At 46.1% G+C, this 19349-nt stretch overlaps 1 protein-coding gene across 1 annotated transcript in view; it reads left to right on the top strand.

The window, feature by feature from the left end:
• Positions 1 to 19349, top strand: part of LOC144094643 (neprilysin-like) — a 40780-nt gene that overhangs the window by 11533 nt on the left and 9898 nt on the right. The window contains exons 5-6 of the mRNA XM_077628569.1: positions 413 to 514; positions 1296 to 1571. Of these exons, the coding sequence (XP_077484695.1) occupies positions 413 to 514; positions 1296 to 1571 (378 nt within the window). The remainder of the gene's footprint in view (positions 1 to 412; positions 515 to 1295; positions 1572 to 19349) is intronic.

Genomic DNA, 19349 nt, shown 5'->3' with positions numbered 1-19349 from the left:
GTTTTTGTCTCGTTTTCCGTGGTTGATTTTTATATCAATAACAAAGAGAGGAAACAAATCGGAAGCTATTTTTGCTCGCTTCCGCTAAGCATATAATTTGTTTCCCACATGCTATGGCTGATTACTATTCGCAGTTTTTTTAGCAGCCGCATTGCCCATGGCGCTATCAGCCATGCTCAGCCAGATGGCCCGGATCCAAATTTTATAGGGTGCGCGTTTCACAGCTCCCACTGAGACTGACCAAATGTTGTACTCCAATAGGCGAGTGAACACATTTTTCACCAAAAAACACTGAAAATAGACAATATTGTTGAAACGTAGCCTTAAGTTCATACTAGAATTGCAGTTGGATGTATTTTTCACGATAACTGTGAACTCCAAACGAACGTATTCTTTCGTCCTCCCAACGCAGCTATAATACACCTGGCAGAGTCTGTTGGATCAAAGGCGCTGGGCACTGAATCGGTTGCAGTGAAGACTATTGCAAAGCACACCGAAGGTCAAGTAGATGCAGGTGAGCTTTATCTCCCTGTAAACTAATACCGGCTAGCGAAACAAGCTGTGTGAAGTGATAGCTGAAGTTTACAGACAACACAAATTTTAGGCCCACTAGTCGTCAAATGGTTGGCACGGTACAAGTATACCACCTCAGAGCTACTGGAAGCCTTGTCTCAGTGCGGTATTATATTTGGTTAAGAGGGAGAAGGGACGGCACTGAGTTGCCCCCCACAGAAGAGACGTTTTACGTACAATCATGCCGACAGGATGTTCAAATAGATAGATTTCGAATAGCGGAGGCGTATTAGCGTAGATGTATACCGGATTACCGGACGCCGGCTGCATACGCGCAGTGGCCCTGCTTGGCCTCGCTGCGGCCACTGGGCGTGAGCAGCTGGTGTCCGCTAATCCTGGATACACCTACGCTAATAAGTCTCCGCTATTCTAAATATCTGGCAGCGAATCGCTGAGCAGACAGTGAAACGTACAGCCTTCGTATAACGCAAAGAGCACAGGGGTTTACTTCTAAGCCTTATATTTATAGCATGCGTAGAAGACCTAACTTTCGGAGGCGCGAGAACGAGAGTGACTCCCACCTCGATGAGAACTGGAACGCTGGCGATAAAAAAAAAAACTTTCCACACCGCATAGCCCAGAAGGGGACCCCTTGCGGCTCTCTAAATTAACAAAGGTAGCGTTGAGAGCGATTTATTGATTCCTTTCAATTATTTTTCCCCCGAGAGTCAGGCGTAAAATGTGCATAGTCGTGAGGGACGGGATACTGGTGTGATTCGCAGACAAGTGGCTGAGCCTGCTGGCCAAGCACGGAGCTTACGGCGGCGAAGACCGGGCCGTCGTGCAGCCGGCCGTGCTGAAGTTCCTGGCGCGGCTGCTGGGCCAGTCGGGTGCCGAGGGCGTGCGCCGACTGCTCTCGTGGAGCCTGGTGCGCCAATGGGCTCCCCTGGTCGACGGCAGCCTTGACAAGCAGGGGCCCCTGGCACGCAACGTGAGCTGCGTCGACGCGGTGCTGGCGGTGCTCAGGTTGCCCTTCCTGGCGCACGTTCTCTTCGACTGTGAGCAGCACACGCGCGATCCTCTCATAATACTGGTGCTAGCAATTAATTATGGCGTTCTACTGCACACGCACGCACGCACGCACGCACGCACGCACGCAAGTAGTTCACGGCTTTTCACCGAAGGAGGAGTATACCACTAACGTTGAAAGTTGAAAGCTGGAAGTTTATTACCTCTAATGGTAGTTCATAGCATATGGCTAGGTGATATTCAGCAAGAGGTCCCAAAGTAGTTACTCTAATGGGACCTCTTATTATCAATGTGGGAGGAAAACATATGAAAGCAGTGCGGACAAGGAGAAACTGCAATCACATGTCAATATATGAAGTATACAAAAGAGGTTTAAACGGTAACAAAGAAATATTTCGTAAATAAAAATAAAGCACACATATAAATTACAGTACGGAACAATCGTATCAGATAAACAAAGTCCGTTTGCTTGAAAAAGGTACAAACCAGGCACACGAAGTCCTAATACAGAGTGAAGAAGAAAATTTGGAGGGCAGAAAAAGAACTGTAGTCTGTGCCGTAGAAGCGTATCATACAATAGTATAACACTGGGTGATTGTTTAAAAGGTACTGCCTCAGGGATGCCTTAAGAATGATAGAGAGCGCGATGACTTGATGCAAATTTAAGCTCAGTCCAGAGTTCAATGATAGTGAAAACATTAGTTAATTTTCCGTAATTAGTATGAATTTTCGCGAGTAAAAAGTTATTTGAATGTGAAAATCAGGTGTGGTTTGGGTTGCTCAGATGATGTTTTGAAATTTTATAATAAAGACAAGGTGTGTTTATGAGACGATATGCTACTATGCTTATGATATACATCATGAGACCATTTTTTTGGCATATTTAGGGACCATTAAAATGGGGCCATATGAGCGTTATATCCACTAAACGTTATGATTCTGATAGCTTATTTTGGAGGTATAGCAAGTGTGATAGGTGATAATGATATGTGGGTCCCTATGTAGCGATGCAATACTGGATGTGACTCTGTATAAAGGAATAGTAGAGCGTGATAAGAGTGGACTGCTGAAAATAATGGCAAGCTTTCAAAATGGACTCTGAAACCGAGATCCGATTCCTTTTTTAATTCTTTGATACGAAATGTGAATTTTAAGGCTTGACCAAGCTCAATACCTAAAACTTTGATCTGTGAGCAGTATGGGATGCGAGTCATGGTACAATGTAGGAATAGTAGAACGGTTTCTGGTTGGAGAACTAAAGATCATGAATTTAGTTTTGGATGCATTGATAAGCAGTCTGCTAGCACGAAACCAATTGTTAACATTTTCTAGATCATGATTCAGCTGCACTTGTTAATTAATGAGACTTGCAAATCGTGGTGTCATCAGCCTAAAGTATACAATCTGTAAGCTTTTTAAGACAATTAAGGAGGTAATTAATATAAAGTAAAAATAAAAGTGGCACGGGAATGGGACCCTGAGGGCCCAAGTAAATAACTACGAAATAATTGTAGTGGCAGTCCGTTAATTCTGTAATAGAACTAGGAGTTTGTCAAAGAGAATATGGCGATTAACGCAGTCGAATGCCTTCGTGAGGTCAATGAATACCGAGGGCACATAAACTTGGCATCACAAAGGTGACTGCTGTAATGCATACACTAGGCAGTGGCTGCCATATGCCTTCCAAAACCAGAGGCCTGGAGAGGAGGAATGCGGGACTCTTGGAAAGCTTCCAGTTACTCTATCGATCTCGGCTTTTTAACGCCACCTGAGATTCCATTTCCAGTGTGCGTCTCGCTTATCACCCTTAAGCTGGCTATCAGCTTGTCGAAAATTTGTCCCCCTTGATGGCTGCACGATTTTACTGCTGTCCAAAATAAAAGATGTGGCCAGGCTTCGCTTGATATGTCTGACGTCTTCGAGCAATAAGAGCCAAATGACAAACTGTTTCTTTTCGTTTTGGTTCGTATTACCAGCAAACGTGCGTGGGCGTAAAAATCATCACGAGGTCCAGGAATCGCAACCTCTGGTCGGTCAGTAATGCGGGATGTTGGACCAGTTGGTCAAGCATCATTGATATTTTTTTTTAGCAAGGCAGGTGGGATGGCAAAGGACCGGGTTAATTGGAGAGACATGGCAGAGGCCTTTGCCCTGCAGTGGGTGTAGTCAGGATGATGATGATGATGATGATGATGATGATGGGACGGGATGAGACACAGAAGGGACACACAGACGAAGTGCAAGCTTACAACTATGCCTTCCACATGAGGAACAAACGTGCGGAAGACCAAAGGCGTTGAAAACCCACGCATGTAAAAGTAATCAGGGTCTGCGTCACTGATGGAAATATATCAGCAGCGGAAAATTCACAAAATGAAAACCACTAGGTGGCAACACTGAGCAAAGGCGAAAAAACAAAAAATGAACAGTGATCTGCACCGAGACGGGGAAGAACAGCGGCTGCTATCTAACAGTATGAAAATTCAATTCTTTCTTGAGAATTGAAACAGACGCCGTTCTCACGCATGTGTCGAACACTGTCTTACTGATGATCAAGGCCTCAAGGATTCGCCCTAGCAAGCTTTTCAGAGGCGCGCCCAATTACTTCAGTAGCACCAAGCAATGGACGACGTTTACACTTGCAGGTCCCGCAGTGCGAAGACAAGTTCGTTCCATAACAGTAATCACGTTCACTCAGGCTGTCGTTTAGACAGCACTCTGTCTGTCCTAAGGAAACAGTGCCACAACTAAGGGGAATCTGATGTCCTACACCCTAAGTACAAGCGGCATACTTAGTTCATTGTTTGATTTCACAATCTTGCTTTCCGGCTTGGCGCCCGCTGGCCAGAGCACAAAAATTAGTCAGTTTGCAAGAGGTTGTGAAAAGAACGTCGACGCCAAACTTATCTGCTACTCTTTTCACACTGTGCCGTAGTTTGTATGTATACGAATGGACTTAGAATATTTTTCTTTTTTTTCTGCGTGGAACAAGGGTCATCAACATTATTTAGCTTCAGAAGTTTTTTCAGCAAAACCTCTGCCGCGGAACTAAGTACCGAGCGCTGAAAGCCTGCCTTTTCCAAGCGTTCAAATCTGATGTCGAAGTTAGTGTTAGCTCTGTGTGGACAAGATTTCAAAAGGGCCGATCTGAAACAGGACGAGACAATACCATGCTTCACAAGTTTTGAATATGCTGAGTCAAAAGGAAGAAAAAGCCTGCCTTCGATCGCGGCATGAAAGCTGACATAAAGGTGGTTGTCTCGAGTTAAAAAAGAATCATGTATAAAAATTGCTGGAAACTTTCCTGTGGGAGTTCAAGGGTAAAATTAAAAATCTTAGAGCAAGCAAAAAAAACTTTCCAAGACCACGTCAGTGGTGATAGAAACATAATCTTTCAAATATAGTTTCAAAACGACTAGAAAAATCGTCTACACACCTGAGGACCTTACAATAGGTGGGCCGCTTTGCCCAGCGATGAGGCCTGCTGGTATTCATTTTGTGAATTTCTCGCTGCTGACATGGTCCCCCCAGTGACGCAGAGCTTGCTTCCTTTTACAAGTATTGAATTTTGACGTCTCTGGTTATGCGTATTTTTATTCCTCGGATGGAAGGCGTTTTTCATGCAGCAAAGTTGTAAATTTGCGCTTCGTCTGTGTTCTATTGCCCGTACTGTCTCTATTGAGCAAAAAATAAAAATCAGTGATGCTCTCTTAGGGCCGTACATGAATTCCAGTGCGAAGGAAAAGGCGCTGTGAGCACTGCTTGCTTGCAGCTAGCTCGAATAGCTTGCAGACTTTAAGGAAGTTTCCGACGTGTCTGCGGGCACAGTCGAACGCATTTGTATTGAACTTGCGAAACAAAAACGCCTACGAGTTCGGTATAATGTGCAATGAGATACAAAAGTTATTTTATTTATTTAATTTATTTGTTACCTGCATCGGCCCCTAGACCAATATAGCAGCGGGGATACAGATTTAACTACACACGAACTAATTCTTTGAATTCATGAAAAAAAAAATCAGCATTTGATACGATACATAAAATGCTAGGTGGCAGTCTGTTCCTGTCTCGAATAGCTCTAGCAAAAAAAAAATAAATAAATAAATAACGCATGACGTCACCCCTACAAGAAAATTCCCTTACCTTCAAGCAGTGGCCCAGTTGCTTCGATATACTGCGTTGTGCTTGAATATATTTTGTCGCGGTTTATGCCTGTCTTAGAATAATAAATATCGCGGAAAAATTTTAACCTCAGATGTCCTCTGCGGTCCTTCAGTTCTTGCCATTTAAGGTTAAGTTTGCTTTCTGTCATGCTAAACTGCCGGCTATAGTTTCCAAGAACAAACAAAAACAAAGAACAAGAAACAGTGAATTTAACAATGTACAAATACACTGAGATAGAAAAAGATAATGCAAAAAGGCACTTACTGAGAGCGTTTCACCGAACGAAATACTTTTTTTTAGTTTCATCTTCATTGCTACTTAGAAAGCAAACGTTTCACTGTTATCAATAGACTCCGAGCAGCTCAGGTCACAACAGCGAGGAACCATCCAGGCCGCGACACGTACAAGCTGGTAGTCTGTAGCCCGTAATCCGTAGCCGTTCGATCAAGCCCTCGCCACAGATAGCACTGCTGGCATCCTTGCTGTACGAGACATCGAGGATCATGTCTCCAACCCCAAGCTTCCCCGTGGTCTCAGCGTCGTCGTCCGCAAGCACAAAGTCGCTGTTGTCCCATCACAAATGGCACCAAGAAATTCGGACAACTGGTTCTACATAGTTATCAAGACCCACTATGGTTACGTCGAGCCCGCCAAATAGAGGACTTGCGCCACCTCTGGGGACGCAGAGACTAGAATTTAAGGAGCGCTTCTAGCTGGTTTCGTTCTGGATTTGCTTCATGATTCATTGAACATAAAACAGATGAAGTGTTTCAGTGGATTTGGTGGTCAGCTGTTGATGCCAAAGTCGAACCCAACCGTGGCGACCGTTATTCTGTGGAGGCGAAATACAAAACGTCCGTGTGCTGCGCGATGTCAGCACACGTTAAATAACACCACGGGATCTCAATTAATCCGGAGATCTCCACTACAGCAGCCCTCAAATAGCATGTTTCACTTCGGGACACTGAACCTCACAATTTACGACACAGAAAGGGCGCCTAGCAGATCGTGAAAGTCAGGCCTGTTGCGAATGAAAATAAGTTCTTGCCTTGTGCTCAATCAAGGGGGCAGAAAAATAAATGTTCCGTGATCGAACATCCAGAACGTGATTGTACACAGTCCCCCTTAACACCTTCATACGCAGCCTTGCGTACATGTCTGGTGCCGCGAGCGCATGGTCTTCTCTACGTCTTGGGCCAAACATTAGCCTTGTTCCTTAGAATGGCACCCCACGTGCTGATTCGTATGTTCAGTTCGGGAACTTCGGATTTTTTCTTGCCCGTTCGAGTCCCTTACAATCTCCAGCTTTTTGGAGCAGGGGTTCTGCCGTTTCCCGTCAGCCTTCACGCATACAAGGAGGCCTCGAAACCGAGCCTAATCATGGCGATAACTCGCCACACACCGCAGGTGCGAACTGAGCGGCTCCGCTGACCCAACTAGAGCAAACGCGCCAAAAACGAGCAGTCTGGTTGGCTGTGAAGTGTCCGTCGCCAAGGTCATGCAAAAACCGTGTAATCATTGGCCGGCGTGCACTACGCAGCCTTGGCAGGAGATGCGGGAAAGCTAGCCTCCAAAGGCACACTGAGGGGAAGCCAGCTTCCTGAGTCGGCTAGCTCTGTCTGTGAGATCGGTCTAACGAGTATGAGTGCCAATTTTTGCACGTTGTAGCATTACAGCGTTCAGAAATTGTACTGCAGACTTTTTACACACAGCAGTTCGTGCTATGCGCAATAGGTGGCGCTATTAGCACAGTCATCATCTTCTGTCTTCTGGACCTCCGTTCGCAGCACATGGGGTGCAGTGCAAATGGCTGCTTCTCCGCTTGTGTAAAGATGCCCACTGTGTTTTAACCGCTTTTAACTGCGGTTTCAAAACAATGCGCACTGAATTTGAGGAAAATGTTCCTTTAGTCGGCTGTCGCGGCAATGCCCGACAGCGGTGCTTACATTTTCGTTCATGGCACAGACTGCCCGCACCACGAGGTATAGAAGTCACGTGACACAGACTATCTTTTTCTGATTTCTCTCTTGCGTGAGCAGGCATCTTTAAGTCGGCCTAAAGAAAATTACAGGACTTACCTGAATCCGATGCGCCGACTTGATTCAGCGCCCGCAGGAGTTGCGCACGGAAAGGGGCTGGCGTTCTCGTCTTGGAACGATGGCCACGGTATGGGAGCCGCAGCATTTGTTGCTATTTGGGCCACCGCATTTCTACGCTGTTTGTCCTTTAACGACAACAATTTTATGCTCAGAAATAACGCATTCACACTGAAGCCGTCACGTAACTTTCCTTCGTGACTTTCCTTAACCTTGGTCATTTGCGTCGATGGATCCGATACCTCAAATAATCCGTGCACAGATGCATCTGCAGTGGAATTTTGCACGATATGAATTTGTAAATTTCAATTGATTCCAGCTTGCTACATCTGAGACGCCTGACCTCCTGTGCAAAATTTTCAGTATTACTTTCACCATAATCTACAGACATTTCCAGGGACTTCGAGTCCGCTGCAGATTTTGACCCGTGCGGAGTTGTTGCGAGAACTTCGTACCTGATATCTTTCCTGTTCTATGCGTATGTGTTCACACTTTACTACCATAGCCCACTGTTCACTAGGCCGGTACCACTGATTTGACTTATTTTTGAAAAGGCCATGTAGTCGATCGAGTGCCACATAGATATATACCTTAAAGCGCGTCTTGACCAACGTACACTGTTAAATATGAAGCCGTACGATAGCGGAACAAGAAATATATTGGCAATAAGTGGACCATAGCGGGCGCGTGCACGCTCATTTGTAAACACCGCACAGTGCTGGGCAGCGAGATTATTTTTGACGACATGCATTCCTCCTTGCATCCAAAATACTGAGCCCTGAAAAGCGCGCTATAAGACTATATGGCCCTCGAAATGATATGCACATTTTGACGATTAATTTCATAGGCCACCACGGGCACCGGGCGGTACAGTGAGAAAAGAAAAGAAGTACGCATTGACAGACCGGTTCGGTGGTTAGATAAAACGTGTTGCAGCGCGAACACATCGTCTGTGCGTTCGGACATTTACAGTCGAGCCCACTTATAACGAACCTGACGGTCACGCGGATTACGCCGCTTCTTGTTCGCTATAACCGAGTGGCACGGCCTCAGTTTTTCGTTGTATCTGAGACGAATTGCCATTGCCTTAATACACATTTGGACGGTAGCACCAACATCGTTCGTAATAAGAGAGCGTTGGTTATATCTGCGGCCGTTTCAAGTAGGCTCAACTATATGTTGCGCCGTCCGCTATATAAAGGTATATCCCCTTCTAGAGGCGGAACAACACTTTAAGTGTGCGCCAACGCGCTGGCAGTCGTCGAAACCACAAGGACAGAAAGCGGGCAATCTCGGATCATTCACGTGACCAAAGATGGCTGCGCCGTGCTCTAATGCTGCGAAGCATCAATACAAAAGGATAATTCCACCTAACCGAGCTGGATATAGTCGGGTTAGACTGCAGCTAATATGCGTGATTCATTTCACCTGAGATTTCCTTTCGACAGGGCCTATGAAGAAGGGGGACAAGTGTGGAGCTACCTTGTAGACAATTAAAACATCAATGACAGCCTAGTAAGCCTTGCCTTGCTTTGTATCCAGCGCTGTCTTGTCCTAGATAGCTGCAATGCTCCCGGCGTGTGGAGGCGTTGACGCCTCTGCGGTGCGTGCATTGGAGCACCGTGCTTTAGAACCACCTGATGTCGTTTGCCGAATAGAGGCGCGAGCCGCGCGTAGAAAACGAACACGCAGCTCTCCTTTCATAATGGCAATAAGTAAAGCCCTTCCTTAGAAATAAGTAGATAAGAGCGCCGGCTGAACAGAAAACAGCGCACTTATATTTTTTAAGCAATCGCAATTCGACTTTTGGCGTGTAGATGGCGACGCTGCGCTTACGAGCGCTATTTTTTGCGCCGCGACGACTCCGGCATTCACCACTGCGAACGAGGGAACGAAAGGAGGCAGAGAGAAAGAGGCGCTATGCAGGAGAGCCTCAGATTAATTTCTATCACCTAGGGTTCTTCATATCGCGCATTTACATCGCACAGCACACAGGCGTTTTTGCATTTCGTTGCCATTGAAATGCGTCCGCCGCGGACAGGATTCGATCCCCCAACCTTGCACACAGCAGCCGAACGCCATGACTCTTAAGACGCCGCACGGAGCACTGCAGCGGCTGCAAACTTGCCGGGCGTGTTTTTCAGCTGGTGGAGTCGCAGCTGTTGTTATGCTGTTGGGTTGCGGTTCTCAATGACCCCCCCCCCCCCCCCCCCGCTCCCCATCGATAGGGTGGCATCGCGTATTGCCTCTGCGCGTATACTGAACCAAATAACTGGGGTTTGAGCCAACAGCCTCTCAATTAACTGTAGAAATAACTTGCGACCTTAAAGCGGGCTAGCGTCTGGGAATACTGCGGCGGCCGCCCAAGCTAGAACTGTTTGCCTGACGACGAATTCGCCCTAAGTTCCTAGCTCTGCGCCTTGCTATCCCAACGAATCAATGCCAGGAAGGGCTTTCCCTTTGTCTCCGTTTCCCACCACGACAAAGTTCGCCTCATTAAAAAGGACGCTCTCGTGTGTACTGCATCTCTCGATACTAAGGGATAAGGAGCCTAATGAGGCTGACTAGTACGGTCGGTGCGGGAATACGACCTTAGAACACGCGTGCATATCAAATAAGTTTTCTTGGCTCGAAGCTGGCGCGAGTCACCTAGTATTTTGTGTGATTAGGTGGTTCTTTCTTTTATTGACTCTACACTTCTAATAAAGAATTAAGGCCCCATTTACAAAGTCCACGACGACCGCAAATTCCTTCGAAATTTCGAGAGAAGGGAGCGGTGCGGCAAGAGAATGAAGAATTCATTTCACTGACAAAAATGCCAGTTATTTCCTTTCGCACGCACTGCTCCTAAACAGTGGCGCTACTCATATTTCGCATGGATAGCCGTGCAGATACGCAGGAGGACGGGGGGTAGAGGTGGCAGTGCCCCCAAAGTAGGCATGAGGGGGGGGGGCACAAAACTTGTCCCATTTTCTCCCATGTTTCCTGCAAGACTTGAGCTGGAAGTGAGCCTTTATTCGTCTTCTCCTCTAGAGCGAGGCTTGCGTGCGCCACTTCGTGGAGCTAGCAGAGGAATTGTGCGAGAAAGCGCAGTGCGGTTGGCAGGCATTCAGAATATTCTGAGCACAAAATCAGCTTCTAAGAAAGTGAAAAGAGCCTCCTACTCGAGTCGTGGCATACTGAAAGCGCACGAGACTGCGGAAACCCATCCAGGGGCTCCGGGCGGCCCCGAAACTTGTGAAACCAAGAATCGTTGCCGCCGAATCAGCGTCGCTCCCACTTGCCCCGTGCACTCTCTTCACCCCTAAGCTCAACCAACTCCTCTTCCCACTGAATCGAAACCTCGTTCAAACATTCAAGGCCGCGCACTGAACTGCGTACAAGCTGTCACTTGAACTGGTTCCGGAACAGGGAGTTTTCATAAAGTCTGGGTTCGGGACCATGGGCCCCATTTGTCCACGGCGATCAGACTGAAATGCCTGTGTGCAGCAAAAGTGACTCAGGGCGCATGCATGCTGTTGGTTGAGCAATATGACAAAATAACTAGAAAGGCATCTTTGGACTGGGCAGCCAGCTGAGGGAACGAAGTGTCCTTCCAAGGCAGAATGCAGCGCTGTAGAGGGCGGGGACAAGGCCAAGTTTACGCAGCGTTTCCGCTCAACAATGGAACAAGCCCGTGAGATGCCCCTCGCAAGTATAGCATTAGGCGACTGGAGAGAAAGCGGTGATGTTCGGCCGCTGGAGCAAGGAAAGAATGCTAATTTACAGGCCCGACTACTTGGCAAAGTACACATGGTCAGAGGATTGTCTCCTTGCCTTTCGCGCCTAGCCTTAATTTGCTGCAATTCCCTCAAATTGTTCTCGAGTATAATGCCCATCACATTCCAGGATATTCTAGTTGGTGCTACACGATATGAAGAAGGTAGCGCGAAAACTAGACGAGGTACAGAAGAGATAGAAGACACAAGACATTCACAAGAGCTGGTGAATGTCTATGTGTCTTCTCTTCTGTGCCTCGTCTAGTTTTCGCGCTATCTTCTTCATATCGTGTGTGTGTGTATGTGGGAGGGGGGGGGGAGAGGCTGTGCTTATTCTGTGGTGGTACGATCGTAGAGCAATAGTTAGCTTGTCGCAACAGCTCTAGAGACGAGCTTATATGACGCTCCTGGTTGGACAAATTTGTACTGCGCATCTGACCAGTGAACACCGCATTCGCGTAAAGTGGGCAGAACGAAATCTGACTCATTACCAGCGATTCGGGACAGCTCCCAGTCAGTGCCGCTAAGCCTAGCGGCCAATCACATTCTGTTCTGAGCCACTCGACCATTCTCTTTCTTTTTTGCATCACGGACGATGTCAATGCACTATTTTGGAATGTTCGAAGACATGCGCCACGTGGTGGCAGCCAAGGAAACTAGAAGCGTTTGTCCCGAACTCATGGTAATGGGGGCATGCGTTTTGTAAAGAGGGAATCTCTTGCTCCGTCGAAAGCTTAGAATCTAGCCTTTTTTAGAAGTCTGCAAATTTCTTTTCGGCGCATAAACCCTTTGGTGACAGACCAGTATTGCTAAGGTGCTCAGCAAACCTTGAGGAGCTGCATTTCGGAATATGTGAAGAAAGAAGTTAGCCGATGAGAAAGCACAAAGAAACTGTTTGCGATCGTGGCTTCTGTTCTATGTAAGTCTCAACTTACACTGCTGATTCAGTAATTGTAATGGTGTATTATTCTCTGAGCTTTGTGCATATAGCTGATGAACATTTGAAGCGACCGCATTAGGCTTCACATCATGCGCTTTCGCGTCCCTAGTCACAAAGGTAGCTGATTGACCGAGAGGGCGATGACGTCGCAAGGCCACGTGACTGACACGCGAAAATTCAAAACTGAAAAAGGGGTATCGCGCAGCCGGGAAAAGGAGAGACAAGCAGGTTGGAACAGGCAGGCACTCGGCGGACTTAGTGCATGATTATGTGCGTGCAAATAAGTGTGTGATGACAGCGACAGTATTGTGCATGTGGTGAACGAACTGCCACAGACACATGGACATGTAGCAGCAACGTTGCTTCTAATGCCTACGCATTACACTTTTATGCTGACTTAATCATCCCAATAATTGTTTAGCCAGTACATTTGGAGGTCATGTGCTTCGTATTTTAAGTTAAACCATGAATGAATACATAAAAAAATTCAAAGAGGCCAAATGTCAGCGTAAAAAATTTACTTCCCAGCAACTCGTCTTTTCTTAAGTTGCCTTTTTCTTGCATCTGCCGCTTTGTATTTCCTATAATTTTTTCAGCAATATCTGTGCGCTGCTGAACGGTCACTGTGTCTTTCTTTACGATATAAAAACAATATAACACTCTCTTACCAGATGGTCATGCAAGCACTGAGAGATTTGGTGTATCTAACTACGCAAGGACTTTTTAAAGCACAAAATGAAGCTAAAGGACGCAATTTTTTATATATAAATTTCGGTATTCTCGGTTGGCCATCATCAACTCAGTTCCCACGTATGTGACATTTCAGACATAGGAAGGAGAGAAAGATAAACGACGAAACCATTAAGGGAGACTATTTTGTACGGCGTGTGTGGTTATGGTAGTGCTTTTAAATGATGCGACACCGGGCAATAAACCAACGGGCACTTTGATGTAGTTTCAGATTCCGTGTGGGCTGCTCGACAGTGCTGAAATCTAAATATAGGCACCCTGCACCGGCTTGGCGGCTCCTCCGTCGACTTCGCGGTCTGCGCCCTCGCGCGGCCCCGTCAGGAAAGCTCCTCCGCTGCGCGCCTGTGAGCCGGAAGGGAAGGCGCCAATCACTGGCGTTCGGCGGCTCATAGTCGGAGGATATTAGTCCATTAATGATGTCCAAAGTTTCTCAGGGAGGTGAAACATTACTGGAGGCAAGAAAGTTATTTAATTGATTCATATTCGCGGCGTGAAAGAAGCTATATATGAAGCGATTGGGGTGAAGTGTCTGGTGTGTTGCGAAAACACGCTAAAGTCTACCGTCAAAGGCTAATTTGACGGAAATAAAAACATATAAAATCCAGTGCTTAGGCGCTCACACCTTATATTTATAATTTGTTTGCGCAGCTATCCCTCTGCAGGCATTTTGGTGGTACCAACAGCAACGGTAATATCTTTCTCGTGTCGCGCCAGCACGTCGCCGCTCTTTGCATCTTTGAGCTCAGTGACTTGTTTTCCAAAGCCAGCCGCCCACAAGCCCACACAGTGTCTGGAGTATACCCCAAGTTCTTGCTGTGCTCCCGAAGTTTCTGCAAGGCGGCACAAGGTGACCTTCGGCTTTGAGGAGTGTGCAGCTGATTCGTGTTTACACCTCGCGTGTTGCATCGCATTTAGGTGGCTTTCTCTCCGCTGCAAGAAATTGTATGATGGAGCACAGACTACTTCATTTCACGTTCTCAAGAGAAAATGCTCGCATCTCATGAGAAAATGAGAAAACTTTCTCATCTTAAGAGGAAAGGAAAATTCGGCTCGGTGCTCAAGTCGCATTATTATTCTCGTGCTTTCGAGTGCTTCGGGGCTCGAAATGAAAGCCTGCTCAAGCTGTGGTTTTAAGTTTCGTCCACGTTTCATGTGCAGAACAAATTCCTTCGCCGTGGCGACTCCTCCTGTTTTGGAGGAGAAAATTGTGGCTGCAGTTCCGAAGCCTTCTTGAGTCGGAATTATGCTTTGTGCATTTTCGGCGCATTTCTGATGTGCAATGTCTGTTAAAGGGGTTATAGTATAGTTTAAGCAAATGATAGATTTGTTCACAACTACACTTTATGACACAGTTTAAGGCAGTTTAAAGTGGCTGGAGACGAAAGTTAAGCGGATGCGGGGGTAACCCACGCATGGCAGTTGCGACAAGGGGAAGAAAGGCAGCTCTGCCAAGCTGCTTCCTAGCTATGCACGGAAAGCAGGCTTTGGAAATTTAGAAAGGTGTTTATGCTGCCTTCAGGGATCCATGTTGGCAGAGATCAATCGATGGAGCGGCGAGCCATCTGCGCACAGCTGAAAACTGATGGTGCGCGCTCGTACCCCCCCCCCCCCCCCCCCCCCCTTCCCCTCGGTAGTGCCATAAAAGGTTATCCAGGAAGCTAGCTTACTGAAATTTTTACAGCTCTGGCTGACGTCTATTTCCTTAAACGATATAAAGGATAAGTTATAACGGAAAATTGTTTCTGACGATGAACGAGTAGAACCCATCACTCGCTTGTGTCTCCTCTACTGGTCGCGTTAGTTGGCCGTAAAATATGCTTCTTAGCGAACTTATGAATAAGCGGTTGCAGCCCATATTATAGGGCTGGGTCCAGCTATATTTGGGCCGAGATAGATGCCCAAGAAGAAGGCGTACAGCCTATCCGTGGCCCGTCGGATCACCGCCCACGCTTTCCTGACGGGGACGCGCGTGCCGCCGCGGGTGGCGCGCAAATTGCGCCGAAATTAGATGCGGAGTGTGTGCCTATAGAGATATATGCGTATGCAGTTGCTACAGTGTTTTCGCGCACATATTCTGACAAGCTCGAAGTTTGTTCTGCATAGTTATGAGCTTCGTGCAATGAAACTGAGTTGCTACTTTCATGATTTTATTGCATGTTTGGGCTCTGGTATATTTAGAGCATTTATTCTGCATTGCTATTGATCGCAAACATTTCTGTGCTTTTTGATCGAAGCCTCTGCACAACCGCACCTGATACTTATTGCAGAGGTTTTGCTTTCACCCATGCATATTGCTAGCTGAGGAAACGACATTGCCCTATAGAACGTGCTATCTCTGTAATGGCGACCGTCCGAGACTGAAGTAAATGCTTGTTTTATGCCAAGTTTCCAACTCGCCCTAGGGGCAAGAACTTAAAACAAGCAGTTGTGAAAGCTTGCGGCCGCGCGCGGAAGTTTAGTTCCATTGCGATCAGAACATAGGACAGCCTAGCTTACTCAAATGATTGCAGTGGCTGAAATAAGAGCGACTGACAGTATTTTGGCCGGTTTCGGCAAACGCACTGTTACTTTATTCCAGTCGTTCCTGGCAGAAAATTCGTGTCCCTAGCGAGCACGATCATTCTTTAGCGGGGCAGTCATAACGCGATTCGAGTTCACCCCGGGGACTTGAGAGCAGCTGAAGATGATTTCAGGCGCATTGTTCGGTTGTTCTTACTTCCGTCAATAACTTTTTAATTTTCCATTAGTGATATGCATGTGTGCATGTGGGGTTTGCGTGAATGTACGAGAGCAGACGTACACCGCGAGCGGGACAAATATGAATTAAATTACCGATGAATGTGTGAAGTGTTTCACTAACTGAACTAAATAATTCAGTCAATTAATTACCAATTTAACTATGTATTTCGTTGATTTGAATGTAATATGTTTAATTACTTATCAATTAACAACTCCATAATTTCAATTAAATTGCCAAAGATTGCGTTAAACAATTCTCTAATTCGACTAATTAATTACTTAGCGCAATTAGTTAGATCCAAATGTAAGTGATCACATTTTGTGGTATGATTAATCATCCATGCTAATGGAATACAGATTTAATCAGCTGTTCTATTAATTACCCCTATAATGGATGACTGACGGTTTGTGCGGAAACGCTTTGATGACATGCTCTGCCGACACGCTCTGATGACAGGTACACGCCACTCCTGAGACAAGAAACGCTTTCGCATTAACAACATGAACAAATAGCGAAGTTCGGCGGTGGATTGTAGACATTGCAGTTTTGCTTGCATAGAGTGGCAGGCCGTTTCGGGACCACGAAGAAAGCGACCAAAGCGGAGCGACTCTGAGGTCGTTAACCTTCTGAAGAAGTATGATCCGGTTTTGCAAAATCACTTGGATTCTGGCACTAAAAATGCTACATGCGCCAGGAACCGAGTACAGAGCGACCTTATCGTGCCGCTGTACGCTGCGATGTTACCATACATTGTCAGACGCCTTCAAGAGATATGACGAAATGAGGGACTGCGGTCACTACGTGCAACTGTCTGTTGTCTTTCAGAACTTTTATAAAGAAAACATACCAGTTGAAGTTTTCGTTTTACTGGAAAGACTAACAACAACGTTCTCTCCGTGCTCTTATATGCGCGTTGCTTAAACATAGTGCTTGTTGATACTTGTTTTTCTCGAGCAGAAAACAGGACCCTCCTTGGCTTCTTAGGCACTCTGTAGTTGGCGTACAACTTCATAGAGCCTGGTGCAGCGCGTCACGCCGTTTTCGAGCGGATTTGTCAATCGTTTGGTTTTAGATTTGAGACGCTCCAGTCTTTGCGTGCAACTAGGTGGGCTTGCAGCGCAGAGGCTGTGAAAGCCTTGAGAGAAAACTACTCTTGCCACGTTAGAAAAGTAGAGGAGATTATGGAAAGCATGCGTCACCCAGGCAGGCGGTAGAAGGCAAGAGGACTCCTGTGACAACTAAAGAACTTCGATTTTATAGCCAGCCTAGAAATTGTGCCTCCCGTTTTGCCGACGGCACTTAAGGTTAACAAAAATTTATAGGAGCCAAAAGTAAATCTCGCGACTGCTCATCAGGAGGTAGAAAACCCGATGAAGGCGCTAAAAAAATCAGAGGAAAAATGCCTTTGCCAAGATGCTCCAAGATATTTCTTGACAATGTGGGGCACATGACATCGACATACGTGCCGTACGAAAGAGGAAAGTGTTCGGGCACGTGGATCCCGGTTTTGCGAACCAATGTTTTTCCATGAGGAAGAGCTCCGCGTCACAGTTACTATCCTATGATTGACTCTTTTGTTGAAGAAATCGAAAATCGTTTTACAAAGAAAGCTGTTGCCCTTAGTTGTGCCATAAGTAGCCGTCTGCAGCTTTCTGCTAGCAACGAACAAGTTTGCATAGTGAATATTTTGACGTCGATTCCAATAGCTTGCGGGCTTAGCTACGCCTCTTGAAGTCACAAAGTACAAGAGAGCAAACGGAATCTCGTGATTGTTATGAATGGTCGGACTGGTCGCAACAAGAGCGGCTTGGGCAAATCAATGTACAACGACTTTTTTACGATTTCTGATGGCTTTTTTGTTATATCTGTGAATATTCGCTCGTGTGAATTGGCTTCTTCATTGCCTGCAATCATGAAAGCGAAGCTAAGGTGAACCATGTGTCATGAACGACTTCGCTGATTACTTTTGCTTTTGCTGAGCAAGAGATCGCATTATCAGCCGAGTTTGATTCAATAATTGAACATTTTGTTCCGGATAAGCGCAGACGCCAGCTCTGAACAGTCTGTCGAGTGAAAGAAGAAACCAGGTAGTATTTTAACCATTGCTTCGGTTCTTTGTCGGCTCCTATGGATTTCGGCTTGTCATCGGGATCATTTTGAAAAACCCTCAGTGGATTAATTTTTGTTTTTGCAATGGATTCTTTTCGTTTTCCGCATGAGCTAGCTGCATATGTTTTGCATGTGCGCGTTTTCTTTCGTCCTTTTCTCAGTGCCTTGTGTACATTACAAATTGACTTTAGGGATTCTGTAACCCTTCTCTTCGGTGAGCATCATTTCACTGCTTTTGATTTATTATGGAACCACAGATTGTGTACACTTGCTTCTCTTGCCCCATGTCTTGTGGTTGTTTGCAACTAATGTCTGGAGAAGATTGTTCCTTGTACAAATTGCGGCATCTAAATAACGTGAGCTGTGTTAATAATGTGCGCATATATTTTTAAATAATTTATGTGCCGAAGATAGTTTTGTGTATAAATATGTTAATGTGAAACAAGGAGCATTTAGAAACAAATTACTCTACTTCCGTAGTTATATTCAAGTTATTTTCGGCATCCTGGCAGAGGGAGACCATGGGGCGCTATCATGAGCTTTGCTGGCCTCCAGTGGAGAGGTATCTGCACGCCTATGGTCGTGCGTTGTACGAGCACTTGGTGCCTCGTCACACCTCTTCGGAGAGCACGCGAACGCGCCGTCGATCGGATTTAACCCCTTGACTGTGCTTCGGCGCCGAGATTCTCAGGAATGCTCGTGGGGCCATCTGGCATCACTTCGGTTGTAGCAACCAATTCCTGCGGCGCCCTCGTGCGTACTGGCTGAGGGACTAAGGTAGTCATCATAGCTGACAAATGGCGGTACTTCATATAACTCATGAGGCTTTTCCCAGAAACTTGAAGTGAACTCTTTGTGATGACATCCAAAGCTTTCCCAGTTCGTTGCAGCGTGTGTTTGAAAGTTTGGGCAGTGTTTGTGATCTCTTATTTTTATGCGCTGCTGGGCTCGAGAAGGCAGTCTTGTGTAGTGTAGTTTGCACTTTTGGCTCCTCTTTGCCCTTGTCTTGTCCGTGCCACTGTTATGCGTTTGTTCGTGTTTGCGCTTCTGCTTTCTGTAACATGTACCAACTAGAACAGCAAAGCGTTCTACTAGAATTGCCTGTTTTCTTCTGATTTCTTTTTTACATCTTGTGCAACCAATTTTACAGAGGGATACTGATCACAAAGATACGCTATTTAATTAGAAGAAAATAGGGAAATTAATATTTTACCTTGTTTCAGTTGCAGAACAATAAGATAAATGCAGGA

The sequence above is a fragment of the Amblyomma americanum genome, chromosome 1 (genome assembly GCF_052857255.1).
Source record: "Amblyomma americanum isolate KBUSLIRL-KWMA chromosome 1, ASM5285725v1, whole genome shotgun sequence".
NCBI classification, from domain to species: domain Eukaryota; kingdom Metazoa; phylum Arthropoda; class Arachnida; order Ixodida; family Ixodidae; genus Amblyomma; species Amblyomma americanum.
The sequence above is the reverse complement of the archived record's forward strand: the minus strand, read 5'-3'. Positions and strand labels throughout refer to the sequence as shown.